The sequence below is a fragment of the Coregonus clupeaformis genome, unplaced genomic scaffold (assembly GCF_020615455.1).
Source record: "Coregonus clupeaformis isolate EN_2021a unplaced genomic scaffold, ASM2061545v1 scaf0963, whole genome shotgun sequence".
Classification (NCBI taxonomy): Eukaryota; Metazoa; Chordata; class Actinopteri; order Salmoniformes; family Salmonidae; genus Coregonus; species Coregonus clupeaformis.
Window position 1 is genome coordinate 1 of NW_025534417.1, and position 19,471 is coordinate 19,471.

General features: G+C 42.5%; 1 protein-coding gene across 1 annotated transcript in view; it reads right to left on the reverse strand.

Annotated features, from left to right (window-relative positions):
* Positions 1-7,298: 7,298 nt before the first annotated feature.
* Positions 7,299-19,471, reverse strand: part of LOC123486030 (netrin-1-like) — a 54,266-nt gene continuing 42,093 nt past the window's right edge. Inside the window, exon 3 of the mRNA XM_045217202.1 lies at positions 7,299-7,534. Within this exon, the coding sequence (XP_045073137.1) occupies positions 7,308-7,534 (227 nt within the window). The 3' untranslated portion in view covers positions 7,299-7,307. The remainder of the gene's footprint in view (positions 7,535-19,471) is intronic.

A 19,471-nucleotide genomic window follows, 5' to 3' on the forward strand; every position in this document is an offset into this window, starting at 1 on the left:
GATTTCAACTGTATATGGGGGATTGGAAGTGATGCAGATAATTACATTAATGGAAGTTACAATCTATCTGCAATATTAAAGCTGATCTACCCTCTAAAAAATAATAACAATAATATTTGTGGTGCTAAGTTTGTTAGATTAGTAACCAGACCACCCAGAGAGCTTCTACCTTGTTGTCCACCTTGGCTATCATACCATGTTAATTAACTATCTACACTTGCATGTGATTTAGGCCCAACCACCTGTGTGCTATCAACAACAGGTTCCCTATCCAATCAACTCTAAGTATGGTGGGCCTTGGGCCATGCCCGGACAGTGGGCCAAAATGTGTAATTACTTTAGCTCTACCAACAAAGTTGTTAGAGAAACGAACAAGATGCACCTTTCAAAAGTAGTCACTTAGGGCCCAGGCCCTCAATTGAAATGCATTCTGTGTTTACGCTCTGTCAATGAGGGGTGAAGCCATAAATCTAGGCTCTGGGCACAGTTCTTTCGGAGCCAAAATGGCCGTTGTTCTCAGTTTCCTTCACAATGGTCTCACATGGGAGTCATTTGAAGTGATCGAGTTTCTCATATAAAAGCAAGACTCTGTACTCTTCTACCCTCTTGGATTGCTAAAGGGCTTATTCTGTCCAAGAGCTACCCAGCAAAGGTTCCTGTTGAACAATAAATAACTGAGGGCCTTAATTGCTGTCACTTTAGTGTAGCTGCGTGGTGCGTATTTATGTCACTGGAGGAGCGAACAGAAATTAGTTACACAGTTTTAGTTTTCATTGAATTGTCTTGATTTATGATATGCCGGACTTGAAAGAATTTTACAAGCTAAGCACTAAGCACAAGATAATTCACAGGAGTTGATATATAATAGGTAAAGCACTGTATGTGGTAACTTCATTAACAGAGAGAGAGAGAGAGAGAGAGAGAGAGAGAGAGAGAGAGAGAGAGAGAGAGAGAGAGAGAGAGAGAGAGAGAGAGAGAGAGAGAGAGAGAGAGAGAGAGAGAGAGAGAGAGAGAGAGAGAGAGAGAGAGAGAGAGAGGGAGAGAGAGAGAGAGAGAGAGGGAGAGAGAGAGGAGCGAGAGGGGAAGAGAGAGAGAGGGGAAAGAGAGAGAGAGAGGAAGAGAGAGGGGGAGAGAGGGAGAGAGAGGAAGAGAGAGGGGAGAGAGAGAAAGAGAGAGAGGGGGGAAGAGAGAGAGGGGAGGGGGAAGAGAGAGAGAGAGAGGGGGGGGGGGAAGAGAGAGAGAGAGAGAGAGAGAGGGGAGGGGGAAGAGAGAGAGAGAGAGTTTGCCTGTGTAACACAGTGACAGATTCATATCTTTACTCACTGCCAGCAAAGTTCCAAATATAGTTTTGTGCAAATGTTTTAACTGGCAAGCGGACGGGATCATGCATAATATAATTTGTCACCTTAGTGTAATTACCATGGATTCTTTATTGTAAGTCTTATTTTGATGTAATCGAACACCGCAGCCTAACTCGGAAAACGTTTGCTTAGGTCTTTCACTCTGGCTAGTTTCAGGAATTAAATTGAACAAAACTCCTTAGGTAAGCTGAGGATTTTATAAATGATGATGGAATCTGTTTATGCTTTCGTTTTGGTGTGAGGCATCACTGAGTTTGAAGGAGTTAGGGCAAACTAACAGAGGAACATAGGAAGTTTCTCTTGCATATGAGATGAGTTATTATTTCCTATTAGTGTGGGGACCTAGTGTTTATTACATGGTGGCATGCAAGGGTTTAGACTACAGGGGTATGCTGTACTGCTGTTCTGACTTTGAGCTCACAGCCTATGGGAGTACAGTAATCAGTAATGGTGTCTGTGATTGGTGGATGTGGGTGTGCGTGTGTGTGTGTTGGTGTGTATGTGTTACTGCTATTGGACGCTGTTCATTTAGTGACACGGATAAAGAACAAATAAATGTGATAAACTTAATCTAGGAGGTGTTGTGGTAATGATGATGATCTTACTGATTAGGTGAATATGAAGGTTAAGACTGCTTGCTAAAGACTAATCAAAGTGTATTGGTCGCGCACACAGTTTAGCAGATTTTATAGCGGAGTACACAAATAATTAAAATGTTTTTTTTAAAGTAAAACAAAAATCAAGAACGTCGGGACGAATCCAATTAACAACCCAAATAGCACTGTAACAGTAATCAAAATGCAATCTATACCTACAGTGCATTCGGAAAGTATTCAGACCCCTTGACTTTTTCCACATTTTGTTACGTTACAGTCTTATTCTAAAATGGATTGAATTGTTTGTTTTCCTCATCAATTTACACACAATACCCCATAATGACAAAGCATAAACTGGTTTTTAGACATTTTTGCAAATCTATAAAACATAAAAAACGGAAATATCACATTTACATAAGTATTCAGACCATTTACTCAGTACTTTGTTGAATCACCTTTGGCAGCGATTACAGCCTCAAGTATTCTTGTGTATGACGCTACAAGCTTGGCACACCTGTATTTGGGGAGTTTCTCCCATTCTTCTCTGCAGATCCTCTCAAGCTCTGTCAGGTTGGATGGGGAGCGTCGCTGCACAGCTATTTTCAGGTCTCTCCAGAAAAGTTAGATCGGGTTCAAGTCCGGGCTCTGGCTGGGCCACTCAAGGACGTTTAGAGACTTGTCCCGAAGCCACTCCTTTGTTGTCTTGGCTGTGTGCTTAGGGTCGTTGTCCTGTTGGAAGGTGAACCTTCGCCCCAGTCTGAGGTCATGAGCACTCTGGAGCAGGTTTTCATCAAGGATCGCTCTATACTTTGCTCTGTTCATCTGTCCCTCGATCCTGACTAGTCTCCCAGTCTCTGCTGCTGAAAAACATGCACCTGAGCTCAATTTCGAGTCTCATAGCAAAAGGTGTGAATACTTATGTAAATAAGGTATTTCTGTTTTTTATTTGTAATACATTTGCAAACATTTCTAAAATAAAATACAAACTTGTTTTCGCTTTGTCATTATGGGGTCTTGTGTGTAGATTGATTCGTTTTTTATTTGATTTAATCCATTTTAGAGGAAGGCTGTAAAGTAACAAAATGTGGGAAAAGTGAAGGGGTCTGAATACTTTCCGAATGCACTGTATGTACACCGGAAAATGTACACAATATGTTGTATATTAAGAATGTGTACAGCAGTAGATATATTAAAGTTAGCTATGTCAAGAATCCAGTATATAAGTAAATAAATATGCGGTGTGTATAAACAGTGTAACTAATACAAAGTACAGTAGTATAAATATTAGAATGACCTATGTCAGGAGTACAGTATTTACAGTTGAAGTCAGAAGTTTACATACACTTAGTTTGGAGTCATTTAAACCACTCCACAAATTTCATGTTAACAAACTATAGTTTTGGCAAGTCGGTTAGGATATCTACTTTGTGCATGACACAAGTAATTTTTCCAACAATTGTTTACAGACAGATTATTTCACTTATAATTCACTGTATCACAATTCCAGTGGGTCATACGTTTACATACACTAAGTTGACTGTGCCTTTAAACAGCTTGGAAAATTCCAGAATATTATGTCATGGCTTTAGAAGCTTCTGATAGGCTAATTGAGTTTAAATGTATTTGGCTAAGGTGTATGTAAACTTCCGACTTCAACTGTAAATACTCAGTGTGAAACGGGAAGTGTCCAGTGGTTCAATGTCTCTATGACATGGGACAGCAGCGTTGGATGTGTGTGTGTGTGTGTGTGTTTGTGTGTGTGTGTGTGTGTGTCTGTGTCTGTGAGTATGAGGTGTGTGTGATAGCTTGTGTGGTTTTTGTGTGTCAGTGAGTGTGCATCACCTGGTAGCCGGCTAGTGATGGCTGTTCAACAGTCTGATGGCCTGCTAATAGAAACAGTTTTTTAGTCTCTCTGTCTTGGCACTGATGCGCCTACGTCTACCCGGCTCGCACACATCGCACCGAATGTGGATCTAGCGTTCGTCTGCGCTCTGTTTTATTTTTCATGTGATTCTACATGTAAAGTTGGTGCGCAATCGCTTCGCAAATTACGTTCAGAGGTGTTAAGTACTCTCAGCCAGCAAATGCTATTGGTGTATCTGAGCCCTAAGGCTTGTAACTTTCTCAAGAACATAAGCAAGAAGCTTGACTCCATCCTCACTAGATTCCAAAAATAAAAAACATATTCAATATCTAACACAGATGTAGGCTCCATTCCTAGAATCTCCTAGAAATAAAAACTGGAACAATATCATATTCTACAACCTCCGTTAAAAACATCACATATAAAGTAACAGGACAGATGTGTACAGTTTGGCCATCAAGGTATCAGCAGCGAAGAGAGAAAATCAAGTAGTTACGAGCATGAGTAAAAAAGTTGAAGACCAGCCGGGAAAAAAGAGTGAAAAAAGTCATGCAAAAGCGTTGTGCAGCGGCAGGTAGCTTAGTGGTTAAGAGCGTTGTGCCAGTAACCGAAAGGTCGCTGGTTCTAATCCCCGAGCCGACTAGGTGAAAAATCTGTCGATGTGCCCTTGAGCAAGGCACTTAACCCTAATTGCTCCTGTAAGTCGCTCTGGATAAGAGCGTCTGCTAAAAGACTAAAATGTAAAAAAAATGTAAAAGAAGACATTGAGATGATGAAGGAGGCACAGAGAGTGTTCTTCTCAGTTTTCCATGTCAGTTGCGTTGGTAGTTGGTGCACCCAAAGGAGTCAAGAGAATTACAAAGCCAGCCCCACATGTCCCGGATGCACACGTATAGTTCAGAATTAGATGCCTTGAGGTCCACACTGATGCATTATTCACAGCTTTTTGACAAGTTGTTTTGACATAATATTTAATGCATCAGTCTCCTACCATTAATTCATAATTTACAGTAAATCCTAACATTCTATGACTGTTTTTAAAAAACGAGGAAACTAGAACTACTAGCAAAATCTCAACAGAAATAAAGTTGGTTACTCTAGGCTATAGAACCAAATACTAATTGTGCATATTGTGGGTTTTGAGTGGCATTTCAACTTTGGCTTAACTAACTACTCAAAGCTGCAGTGAATCCATTAGCAAATTCCTGCTAGTTTGTTGACCCTAATTCAGCTACGCCTGAGAAATCCTCTGTGGCCTCTGACACACACACACAAACACACACACACACACACACACACACACACACACACACCGCCTCAGAAATCCTCTGTGGACTCTGACTCAGAACCAGAGGTCTTCATTAGCTCTCCAAGTAAAGCAAATCATTTTTAATAAAAAGCCAGCGTAAAAGGGTTCAGATTCACCTGGGAGTAAAATTGATTATTCATTTCGGTCCTTATTAAAATCTGAAAGTAGGGGTAAAAGACTAGCAGTAGTCTTGCGATAGTGGAGCTTCCTACACATATGGGGAGCACTGCGGCATAAATATAAATGAATGAATAAATATAATTGATGAATACATGTAATTGAATTAAAATGTTAATTGCATTAAATATTATTATTTAAATCAACACTGTAATAAAATGCATCAGCAGACTTAAAGGTATCACAGAGAACACACCATGAGAGTGAGTTATGATGCTGAAAGAATCAAGTCTTGTCCACATGAAAAAGGGATGGATGGATGTAAAAACAATAGAGGTTAAATCCCCAACAATTAGACAGCCTCATAGACATGTAGTATGGGGGTTAATGATACACAGCCTCCCGTGATGGATGTCTGTTTGCATTCTGAATCAACATTCCGAAGTGTTAATGTCAGTTGGGAATACCGCAAGAATGGGATGGATGGATATTTGGGTTAGGTTCCATGACTTTTTTTATTAGGACTTTTTTCATGCAGAGAATGAATCATATTGGGTGTGGTGTTTGGATAAATTGGACTGTTTACTCTCAATCTCTCTCTTTCTGTCAAACTGACAGATCTTTTAGAAACGTAACTTCATAGCAAATTCAAGTTTTGCAGTTATGTGAAAATATGACATTGAACAGACACAAGCAAATAATCACAAACAATACAGGAAATAGACACTTATTCCACATTCATACTGTAGTATTGATGTCAGGTGTGGATAAATAAAGAAAACAACATTATAATAGCTGAAATACATTGACTTAGGCATCCCTCCTCCTGTGAATAGTGTCTATGGGTTGTCTATGGGTTGAGCAGCACAGATGTCCTTTTTCTCAGATAGACAAGACAGCCTCTCTGTCAAACTGATTGATTTGTTTGTTTATTTACCTCCTCCATGAATAATGTGGGGAAAAATGGAGCTCTATTTGTCTAATATTTCCCTTTTATACGACCTTGGAAGGAAGCGCTCTAAAGAGTGTGTTTGTGTTTGTGTATGTGTGTATGTGTGTGTGTATGCGGGGCATGTTTGAGGTGTCACCTTGTTTGAACAGAGCTTTAGCTCAATGTTTTCTTTCCCTTCAGCTATAGGAGGTTTGAAAACATAATCTTTATTTTCCTTCTCTTTCTCTTTCTCTCTCTCTCTCCCTCTCTTTCTCTCCCTCTCTTTCTCTCCCTGTATTTCTCTCCCTCTCTTTCTATCCCTCCCTTTCTCTCCCTCCCTTTCTCTCCTTGTCTTTCTCTCCCTCTCCCTCTCCCTCTCCCTCTCCCTCTCCCTCTCCCTCTCCCTCTCCCCCTCCCCCTCTCCACCCCCCTCTCTCTCTCTCTCTCTCTCTCTCTTTGTTTTTACCCTCTTCTCTCCTGAGGTGGGGGCCAAAAATGTCAGGAAATTGTGGCATCTTTACACCCCCCCCACTGCCTGATGAACCCTGATGAGCACACCTGTGTAGAAATGCGTTCTTGCCCTGCACCCCCCCACCTCCTCCTGTCGCCCCCTACCCATCCCAGAATTCCTCTCACTCATCTGACCTGCGCCTCGCCGGGGATCACTTCACACCTCTGTTTGTTTTGCTTGCCCTGTCATCCCCCATCCCTCACCCCAAATGAAGCCAAATAACTCTGTGTCAGTGAGGAGACCCCCCAAACCCCTACCTCATCACAGACTCCTGCTGACCCATCTCCACTGACAGAGCTAGACGGGGGTAAGACAGGCCAGGAATGTATGGATCACTGTGTTTTTCAAATTCTTCTGATTCTGCTCTTAACTTTTAGATAGGAGATGAGGGACCCACATAACGTAGTGGTTATCTCTAGGTTCTCCTCTGATTTTGCAGTTATTTATTCACCAGTCAACATGACTAGCTGGGTTATTAAATTAAAAAAATGTGCACAATATGCTGTTTTCAGATGAGGAGAATTTCTAAATGTACTCTATTTATGACATGAAGTGTAACTTTGGATAAAAGATGTGTATCATGTCACTAGAGCTTCAAGAGAGCCCCAGAGTTAACACTCAGACCAGGACAGAAGCCCTCCCCAGACCCCTCATACCTTTGCAGGCTTTCCTGTGGGAGATGGTTTTGGACAGGTCTCTGTAGTAACCCTCCTTGCAGTAGTGACAGTGGCGTCCGGCCGTGTTGTGACGACAGTTGAGACAGACTCCTCCGCTCTTCCTCCCAGACAGCTTGTACAGCTCCATGTTGAAACGGCATCGCCTGGCATGCAGGTTACAGTTACAGGCTGCAGAGACAGAAAGGAAGGGAGGTATTGCATTTTTAAGCAGCCTTTATAGGCACATTTCAACTTATTTGAATTGCTAATTCAATGCCAAATCAACAACAAAAAAACACTGCAAAGAGGGAGAGAGTGAGAAAGAGAGAGAATAGAATAAACAGAAGAGAAGAGAAAATAATAAAGGGAAGAAGAAAAGAAAGAGAAGAAAATATATTCTTCCATTAAATTACAAACTCTACAGATTACTGCACTCTATCTACACCACCGCTTGATGCCCACACCCCAATTATCAGTATGGTGCCTGACAACCGATAAAGCGTTGTGAATAATTACAGTATTCTGTACGTGTTTGTTTACAAGATATACAAATCCTACTTGACACCTGGGCCTCAGCAGATCAGCCCCCCAAGGTAAAAGACCGTGAGAGTTTTAACTTCCCTGATAATGAGGTCAGGCACTGAGCTGAGTCCAGTCGTTTTCTCTCTCTCTCTCTCTCTCTCTCTCTCTCTCTCTCTCTCTCTCTCTCTCTCTCTCTCTCTCTCTCTCTCTCTCTCTCTCTCTCTCTCTCTCTCTCTCTCTTTCCTGCTTCCTCTACCTCTCTCTCTCACTCTGCTCTCCATCCCCCTCTCTCTTTCTTCTCTCTCTCTCTCTTTCACTTTCTCTCCCCCTCTCTTCCCCCCCTCTCTCTCTCTCGTTCACTCTCTCTCCCCCTCTCTCTCTCTTTTTCTCTCAAGGTTCTTCTCTCCTCCTAGCAGACTCTACCAGACAAGGTCTCAGTACAGTATTATCATTCCACACCAAATCCCTGGTCGTGTTTGCTGCTTGTTTACTAATGAATAAAGTTGCTACAGCCGAGTTTAATTAGCCAGCTGATGTTTATTCATGACTCGTCGCTTGACTTGACTTCATTAAACCCCCCATCCGACAACACACACACACACACACATCTACCAGTCCGTCCAGGTCTCCCTTCCTCATCAATGATTTACCGCGGGACACAATAGTCCCACTACAGTGTACTGTACCAAATACTGCATCACAATGCCAAAGCCACAGGAGGGGTGAGGGAGGGAACATCTGGATAGGGCTCCACCCTGACACATCTGCCCATGTTTTTCAGCTCACTCCCTCCCGAAACACACGTACTGTACACACACTCAAGTAGGCTACTTCCTGTTATCATGTGCCCATCACAATCTAGGGAACAGAGTCGCTCCTCAGCTTGCACCAGTTAAAACAAAGATCCATTGAAGGGCTGTAGTGTTTTAGTCCAGACACTATAATTAGCTCCTTCACACAAATTATGTTTGAGACTGGAGAGAAGGAGTGTCAGGGGGTTCACACAAAGCTCAGTCCCTTATCTGTAGGGTCTGGTTTCCCAGCTCTCTACCGGACACCAGGGGTCGTTAATTAGGGCTGTCCTCTTTGCTTGTTTTCCTCCTGCTCTGGGACTGTCGATTTTCTGTGTTTGTTGCCTGGGCTCACCCTGGGCTTTAGCCCCGTCACCCCTCACCCCTCACTGCCTTAGGGGCATCACGGTGGAAAACTATCCATCTGCTTTGTGGGCATTGCATAGGAAACCTATCCATCCCTTAACCCTCTGCCTGGAGGCTAGGAGGTTTAGGGATTACCGGCAGAGAGAGTTAAGGCACGGACACACAGGTAGCGTTTACCGGTGGCGAGTACTTATCACCTCTGAACAGTGCCAGCCGTAATTTGCAAGCCAATTCTACATGTAGAATCATGCGAACATGTCGGCAGTCACACACCCACAGTGTGTTTTAGGGGTGGTCCCTAAACACTGGCCGAACGAACGGCGAACGAACGGCAGATGGACATTCAGTGCGGCGTGTCCGCTCCCTCAGGCTGCCGGATCACTGCTCAGACTGCTCCAGGCAGCTCTATAGTTACACTACCCAGACTCCTTCACACCCTGCCTAATGATGGGAGCAGGGATTACAACAACTGGGCAATATGCATTCATTCTCTCCATCTTTACAATAACAGAGATATGCTACAGGGCATGTTGGCTATTATACAGTATGCAACTGGGATGGAAAGGTGTAATACACTTCAAGCTACAGTAATTGGTTCCAAAAGATACATTGCGCGACCAATGGGAAAGAGAAAAACACCCTTTATCTAAACTTCTGGTTCTTAGAACCTTAGAAAGTGATAGACCTGCATCACAATAGCCCGTACAGAGTCAGACTTTTTGTCTTCAGTTAAATCCTCCCGGGGTTTAGAGTGGCTCCAGCAATGCATTGCACCGTGCTCTCAATGCACTGAAAAAAATATGCTACATGACATGAAACCGAGCAACATATGAATAACAAGGTGTTTTATGAGTTATTATGAGTACAAACTGTTTTAACAATTACATAACCCTGGTAGTTTTCTTTTCTGCTAGATTTAATTAAAAACAATTGAAGATAAAAGCTGATGTTCCGCTTGCTTGTCTGGCATTGGCTTATCACGTTTCCTGCAATGTTGCGAAAGGTACGTTTGTCATTCAGACTTCATTCAACCCTTATCCATTCATTCATGTGGAGTTCCCCCTTTCAAATTGAGTTTAACCAAATAATCATCTTGTTTTGTCTTGGTGGTAACTATGGGATACAGCCGCTCGTCATTGAATACCTGTTATACTTGTGGTTTTTTCTATATGTCAGCGCTCTGAAGATGAGGCCCATGTTGTTTTAACACCTGCATTGACCTGGGACATTCTCTGTGCTGAGGGTTCACAGCAGCAGCTCTTCCTGACAGGCCTCATCTGAAGTTGAGACACCTCCACAGTCACAGAGGTCTAGAAGAGGCTGAAGAGCAGTCCCCACTGTTGCTGTTAAGCACACACACATGCCGCGCAAACACATGCAACACACACTTCTACCATGGGATTCCTGTGATGAGACCCCAGCCAAATGAGAGAAAGAGAACAATTGTTTTCCACTACTTCCAACACACACACACACACACAAATGCACACAAACAGAAATAAGCTACTCACACCTGCTCCTTGGGCCAGGCAGGATTCAGGATGGCTGCCCCTCAATAGAGAAACACAAAAGCTGCAAGCGCCACACTCCTGCCAGACCTTTCAGCGTACACACCTATAAGACCATGAGACTCCAATGCACCTCAACACACACACACACACACACACACACACACACACACACACACACACACACACACACACACACACACACACACACACACACACACACACACACACACACACACACACACACATGGGAATGCCTGGCACGTACTGTGTGCTTTGAAGTGCGTTCTCTCTCCCCCATTTACCAATTGTACAGGCCGTCATTGTAAATAAGAATTTGTTCTTAACTAACTTGCCTAGTTAAATAAAGATTCAATAAATAAATAAAATACATATTTTGTCTTCAGGGCATGAGAACACATGTTTTACTATTACGAAAGCGAGGTGATAACTGAAAATATTAAATGAGGAGACATGACACAATTATTTATAGTGTAATTACTACTTGTTTTGTTTCATATAAATTAAGCATACTGTACATTTAATGTAAGATTGAATCTGGAAGTTAAAAATGAGACCGGGAAGCAAAAGTGTGGCAATTTTCTAACCCCATGGGGCTATCAACTATAACCCTTCAGGTTGGGTTACCGCGGCAACCCACCACTAGTTAATGACCCACAGGTATGTAGTAAAATGTGTTAACTGATCCCTTTAAGCACATATAAGCACATATAATTGAGTTAGCCGGATCAAGATAAGCTTAGCCCTCCTAATGACACTCACACCTACTGTAAACGGGACCTTTACCTCCCCAAATAAGTTTTGAAAAAAGTAATTTGAATTAAAAGCCGAAGAAGAAATATTAGAAAGAAGATACTGTGGTATTTTGTGGGAAATATAAAATGAGGCCTAGGCCTATCAGTTGTTACTGAGAAACAGCACACATTAGACCACCAGAGAGAGTTGGATCTAAAGAGAGTGTGTTTGTGTGTGTTGCAGAATTGGCAGATGTTCGCTCCGAACGGTCCCCAGGCTCTTGGACTGACCCCATTGCTATCACTAACACACAGCCCTGCTTCCTCGTTTTCCTAATTAACGAGAAAGTTTGACCCTGGGAGTCAAGCTCAAGTTGCAATAAGTTCCAGTCGACAACTGTTGGTCTAGTTTCATATAGTGACAGATTTGTTCAGAAAATTCACTGCTATGAAGAACGCTTGTTACTGAATTAATTGAAGTCCAAACTTAATTGGCGCTAAATAAAACCATCATTAGAACCTGACCACCCACTCTGCAAGACGTCTTGAACAATGTTCATCTCAAAAACTGTCTGTCCGTTCATCCGTCCACCCACCCGTCCATCCGTCTGTTGTAACATTCAGGGGTCACAGACTGACCTGAGTCCCGTCATTGATATTCCACAAACCCCACAAATTCCATCTCCCTGCCGCCTCAAACCTTCACTATCCCCCTAAACCAGACGGAATAGCAACACCCAACACCAGAGCGTCAGAGCAGGGGAGCAGGGGTAGGGAGGGGCAGGAGGCTCTCGCTATTCTGTCTCTAGGTTTAAAACAAACAGGCGGGGGAGCCCCTACACGCACAGTTTACTTTTAATCCTACGGGCGCCCCTGAAAGTAATCAGATTAGGCCCAGAAAGCCCCTGAAGACAAAATTAGAAAATATTGGGTGTCCCTACTTTGGCGATTGTTTTGGTTTTCGAGGGGTTTTGGCAGAGAAGGGAGGTGTGTGTGTGTGTGTGTGTGTGTATGTTGTCCATGTGTGGATGGGTTGATGAATTATGTTTGTTCCATCAGCAGCAGGACTTCCCAGTATTACAGCACATTACATACATTTTTAGAATGCAATGCATGATGCAACACTGAGCACCAAATGTGTCTCAAATGTAATCCTATGACTTTTAACCAGAGCCCCTCTGGTCACAACGTATTAGGGTCAACAGTTGGTCCTTCAATTCCCTCTACCCCGCTAACCTATAGACAGCATGTGCAACAGTGTTGCTTCAGTCCCTCTCCTCGCCCCTACCTTGGCTTGAACCAGGGTCCCTCTGCACACATCGACAACAGTCACCCTCGAAGCACCGTTACCCATTGCTCCACAAAAGCCGCGGCCCTTGCAGAGCAAGGGAAACAACTACTTCAAGGTCTCAGAGTGAGTGGCGTCACCGATTGAAATGCTACTAGCGTGCACCGCTAACTAGCTAGCCATTTCAAACCGGTTACACATGCTTAGGACTGGTCTCTAGTTGGAGACCTAAGGAAACATTACATTAGCCACACACCAGCAGTAGTTACGAGGGAGTTGTGCTTCATACAGCTAAAAGTATGAGGATCACATAATTGACATACAGCCAGGAGATCCCTCCTCAGACAAGATCCATTCTACAGATCTAATCCACTTTAATCCACTCCACAAGTGGGTCTAAAAGTCTGATAGGATAAACGTACACATGTGACTGCATGCTATGGTACACCTTCAGCCATGCCAGACCAACACACACGCATGCACGTGCACACACACACTCAAATGTACAGTGAGGGAAAAAAGTATTTGATCCCCTGCTGATTTTGTATGTTTGCCCACTGACAAAGACATGATCAGTCTATAATTTTAATGGTAGGTTTATTTGAACAGTGAGAGACAGAATAACAACAAAAAAATCCAGAAAAACGCATGTCAAAAATGTTATCAATTGATTTGATTTTAATGAGGGATATAAGTATTTGACCCCTCTGCAAAACATGACTTAGTACTTGGTGGCAAAACCCTTGTTGGCAATCACCGAGGTCAGACGTTTCTTGTAGTTGGCCACCAGGTTTGCACACATCTCAGGAGGGATTTTGTCCCACTCCTCTTTGTAGATCTTCTCCAAGTCATTAAGGTTTCGAGCCTGACGTTTGGCAACTCGAACCTTCAGCTCCCTCCACAAATGTTCTATGGGATTAAGGTCTGGAGACTGGCTAGGCCACTCCAGGACCTTAATGTGCTTCTTCTTGAGCCACTCCTTTGTTGCCTTGGCCGTGTGTTTTTGGTCATTGTCATGCTGGAATACCCATCCACGACCCATTTTCAATGCCCTGGCTGAGGGAAGGAGGTTCTCACCCAAGATTTGACGTTACATGTCCCCGTCCATCGTCCCTTTGATGCGGTGAAGTTGTCCTGTCCCCTTAGCAGAAAAACACCCCCAAAGCATAATGTTTCCACCTCCATGTTTGACGGTGGGGATGGTGTTCTTGGGGTCATAGGCAGCATTCCTCCTCCTCCAAACACAGCGATTTGAGTTGATGCCAAAGAGCTCGATTTTGGTCTCATCTGACCACAACACTTTCACCCAGTTCTCCTCTGAATCATTCAGATGTTCATTGGCAAACTTCAGATGGCCCTGTATATGTGCTTTCTTGAGCAGGGGGACCTTGCGGGCGCTGCAGGATTTCAGTCCTTCACGGCGTAGTGTGTTACCAATTGTTTTCTTGGTGACTATGGTCCCAGCTGCCTTGAGATCATTGACAAGATCCTCCCGTGTAGTTCTGGGCTGATTCCTCACCGTTCTCATGATCATTGCAACTCCACGATGTGAGATCTTGCATGGAGCCCCAGGCCAAGGGAGATTGACAGTTATTTTATGTTTATAATTTAATAATAATATGCCATTTAGCAGACGCTTTTATCCAAAGCGACTTACAGTCATGTGTGCATACATTTTTATGTATGGGTGGTCCCGGGGATCGAACCCACTACCCTGGCGTTACAAGCGCCATGCCAATTGAGCTACAGAGGTCCATTTGCGAATAATCGCACCAACTGTTGTCACCTTCTCACCAAGCTGCTTGGCGATGGTCTTGTAGCCCATTCCAGCCTTGTGTAGGTCTACAATCTTGTCCCTGACATCCTTTGAGAGCTCTTTGGTCTTGGCCATGGTGGAGAGTTTGGAATCTGATTGATTGATTGCTTCTGTGGACAGGTGTCTTTTATACAGGTAACAAGCTGAGATTAGGAGCACTCGCTTTAAGAGTCTGCTCCTAATCTCAGCTCGTTACCTATATAAAAGACACCTGGGAGCCAGAAATCTTTCTGATTGAGAGGGGGTCAAATACTTATTTCCCTCATTAAAATGCAAATCAATTTATAACATTTTTGACATGCGTTTTTCTGGATTTTTGTTTTGTTATTCTGTCTCTCACTGTTCAAATAAACCTACCATTAAAATTATAGACTGATAATTTCTTTGTCAGTGGGCAAACGTACAAAATCAGCAGGGGATCACATACTTTTTTCCCTCACTGTACATACGCACACACACGAACGTACACACACACTACTGCTTTAGATTCCTTGCACAACTTAAAGCCTTACATAGGGGGTATAACGATATCGTCTGTGATTTAAAATCTTTTCCATCTTTTCATACTCCAGCCGTAATGCCTTGCATTATAGTTAAAGTGCACCAGTTGCAAACAATCATTTTGATTCACACATCCGCAACTGGCAGCAGCCTCTTAGGCTATTGGCAGACAGACAGATTCACTCAATGTTGACACTTTCCTTGGCTATGATTAAAAAACCTTGGTGTTTATGACAGTTAGCTAGGCCTACTTCCCGCAGCTCTTGTAGCCAGGACAATATTGTACATATCAGGACTGAGGACCACACCGATGCTCTAGTAGGTGTAGAATTCACATGCCCTGGAATTCTACTCTCTCTTATAAATAAATAATAGTTTCTTGAGAACAAAATTACTGTTTTTTGCAAAACAACATCTCACTTTGTCAAATCCCATAATAACAGCAGACACACACTCAAACACACACACTCAAACACACACACACACACACACACACAAAGCATCAAGTGATCTGAGCGAGAGAGAGAGAGAGAGAGAGAGAGAGAGGGGGAAATATTTACGCTAACGCTGTAGCTATGCCATATGTATCATACTTGCTCAGATATCAACTAATATATCTGACCCATTAAACTTCATGACAACAATTACTTAAATTGCTTCACGTTACCACAGTGATTTATTCGTTGTGTGTTATTTTTCCTTTTACATTGGAACAATATTGTTTTTTGTCTGGTTTATTTGTTGATTCAGACACTGCCATGGTAAAAGCTGGGCATTATGTCATTCCAGAGCTGGGAATTCCCAAATAAATAAAATGTATTCAGAGAGTTTAATGGATGACATCATACTTATAGGCCTAACAATGCATGTTTTCAGACGTTCCCTTTGGATCCAATTATAGCATCAAGTCAATGCGATTAAACGGGCCTGACAACTTCAAATGGTGCATCATATACAGATGAAAGAGCACTCTGGTGACGTTTAGTTGACATCTAATAGCTGCCAGTCAATTAAACAAACAAAAAATATATATATATAACAGCTGACATTGTGTGTTTACTTTCGATCAAATGAGGGAGCTTTATTGAATCAGACTAAGGGCTCTATTCAATCAGATCCGCTTTAGCCGGCATCCGCATAACGATTGTTTTGGGGGTGTTGGAGGTGGAACTGTGTTAGAGCTGTGAAATCCACAAGCGGCTCCTGGCATTATACCTAAAGCGGACATTGCCATTGGCATTAAGAGAAATCCCATGCAGCCTTGTTTACAAGTTTGAACACTGGAATGTGAGATGTAATCTACACCTCGATTAGGCTGATAGAAATCCTCATTATTTTGTTGAATGATTTTCAATTTGAGCTTCATTATTTCTATATAGCCTACACTTTGTTGTTCTGAACTTCTACCCGAGTGGGACGGTTTTGTTGCTTCGTGACAATGATCAAGAGCAGCTGCTCACCGATTTGACAGCTCCAATGTAGTTACACCTCTGACACTGCCAAAACATTAGCTATGCAGGTTCCAAGTGGAAAAAGCATCTACTTTATTTTTCCCGATATAAATAACAGCATTCTCCAAGTAATCAGTTTGGAAAAGGGGATTGTAAATACACATATAAATAGTTTTAGATTAGTTTTAACCACACCTGCAAAGACCATTACGCACCTGCATAAGATATGTCTGAATACCAACTACTGAGTAGTACGTAGGACATAGGCAAAATTGCCACTGGGAATGGGGGTACAAGAACAAAAAAAAAGAACAAAAATACAAAATACAAATAAAAATGATTTGGGGGCTCCCTGGAGATCGGGGGGCCCCAGATAGCATATGAACACGTCATAAGCAATGGCGAAATGTGCGAATTGCAGGAAATGAGATTTAATGGGCACACATTTGTTTTCCAACTCCTCCACTATCTCAATTTTCAAACAGAAATGGGATGTGCCTTTGGTGGTTCATCGATGTGTCATTCTGGTCATGCGCACTGCGACTGACGTAGGTAGTTAGTTAAGCTAGCAACTTGTAGCTAGCCAGTAACTCCTCCAGTATCTGTTGACTTCATTTCACAGGATTTGTTTTTGGACGGAAGCTGTAGAGATCGGTAAGAAATGGCACTTCTGTGGCCAAATATCTTATTCATAATTGTTTTTGTTTTTATGCATTAAATGACCTGGTATGATGGTGCATTGATCAGTTATACAGTTTAAAGCCATTATTTTTGCGTTTTTGCCCAAAGTCGATCTTTAAAATAATTGTCCAGTGTTTCCAGAATTCTATTCAATATTACCTGTAATTAATTACAATATGAGTTGAATAGTTTTCCTTCCAAAAAATTGTTATTAAGTATGTTAAAAAGCAGCTTTTCTGTGTTGGCATGGTGTGGGTTTACCCCAACGACATAATGGTGTGAGCGTATACCGGTCATTAAAAATGTTCATGCGAGTAGGCCGCTGATTGGCCAGCTCATCCTCTATGAGGAAATAGCATGCATTTTTGAAAATGTCTGTTTGAGATACAAGTTTGAGGTGGGTAGGGGGGGGGGTTTCTCCAATTTCTGCTTTTGCCACAAATACGAGTGTAAGATGAGTCAACAACAAAACAAATTTGGAGGGTTGGGGGGCCTTCTACTTATCCTTCCACTTATACTGTGTTTTCAAAATTCCCCTCCAAATATCCCTCAAGAGAGGCATCATAAGTCATGTCAAACTTTGTAGAATTGCAGGAAATGCATTTTAAAATGTACAAAAAAAATCTGGTCCCCGTCTACTGTTCGTCCCCCCAAATATCTACACCACAATTTCGCCCTTGGCGTAGGAAAGGCGTGCGTAGGAAAGGCGTGTGTAGGAAAGGCGTACATTTCCTAAGTCGGAATCGGGCCCTTAGTGAACAGCATCAACATGTGTAAAATATAAATATTAAATCACAAGTCAAGTGTCAAACCTTGCCTCTGTATTTAAAAGCTGTATACCCCTTACATATACTACTGGAACAGTTAGGGAAGCATATTCCTTTTAAGTCGTTCATTCAATGAATGTCTTTCTCATTAAATAAAGCTACAGCTATTCTCCTCTCTTTCTATTGTTCTCCTCTCCAGTCCAGACGGTTTCAATATCATCCGGCATGCGTCAAACATTTGTAATATTTTGCACGAAGCCAGCTGTTATTTTGGATGGGAAGGGAAAAGAACACAACAACTTGGGTTGGAGCCATGGAGATGATGATGATTTATTTTACAAGTCACCGCAATGTTCCGGAATGCTTTGTTGGTTTGACGGAAATCTAAACTTTTTTAATTGGAAAAATAAAAAAGGTCTGATTTGAAACTACAGTATCACCTTGGCGTGACATAAACAAATAAAAGATTAGAGAGAAAAAGCGTACCAGGAAGAAACGTATTAAGATGACGGTTCTTTGATCACCTTAACCAGAGTGGACAAGGCCCCACAATAACAAACTCTGATTTCAGATCAGTTTCCAGGTGGGGAATGAAGGGAATGGAGTCAGCGATACGCTTCTAATGAAACACACATTTAACATAGCGGCGGCCTTCGTTTGTCTGAATGCATGGCCGGAAGAGAAGGATTTATGTAATGCCCGTTCAGACAAACACCTGTATCTGTATCGATGAGTAAGGACGTAAACACTCCATATTTAATTGAAGACAACTGTTTGTATTGTCAAACAGGACCCTGTTGATTCCATGATCACTCTCTCTACAGAGGCTTCAGTGTACGCTCAGTCAAAACAAACAAATGGGCTTTGCACAAGTTGTTCCATTCTTGCACTTTGAATGTGTGACACAATGTGAAATCATATCCCCACAATGTGAAATCATATCCCCACAATGTGAAATCATATCCCCACAATGTGAAATCATATACCCACAATGTGATTCCATATGTTCATGAAATGTAACATGCGTTTCCATGAAAGCATTTAGTAAAAATGTAATGAAAAACTGCCCCTAAAAGAAATAAAAGGACATTACAGACATTTATTTGATTGAAAAATGTGTACCTGTTGTTCCTTTAATTGGCAATCATCAGCAGAAGATAGTCTTGGCAAGTTTGTAACAGTTTCCCCTTCAGACCTGTTTCAGGTCCATCCTCCAAGTGTATTTTATATTCAAGAGTTGTAGATCTTTCTAGAATTGTAGATCTTTCAAGAATTGTAGCTCTTTCTAGAGTTGTAGCTCTTTCTAGAGTTCTGTCTGACTTCCATACCTTATATCAACCTCAAGGAAACTACTTAAGCCCACCAATTTAAAACTGAAGCATAAAAGGGGACCACGGAGGAGAAAAGGGAGAGGCATGGACCTGATTTCTGGAGGTGTGAGGCAGAGGAAGACGGGGTCAGTTTGTGGGTGTGAGGGGTCACTCTGCCAGAGAGGCAGTGCAGGACCTCCCTGAAGCTTTCCTGGGATGGAGAGGACAGAGGGGGAGACGGGGGAGGGAAAGGGGGGGAAGGAGGGGAGGGGCCCCTACTGCCTGCTGAGATTCTATCAGGCTAATTTAATTCCTTTATCGCTGCCAATTAGCAGTAGCACTTCTGCTCCCAGAGGGCTCTCGCCCCTTC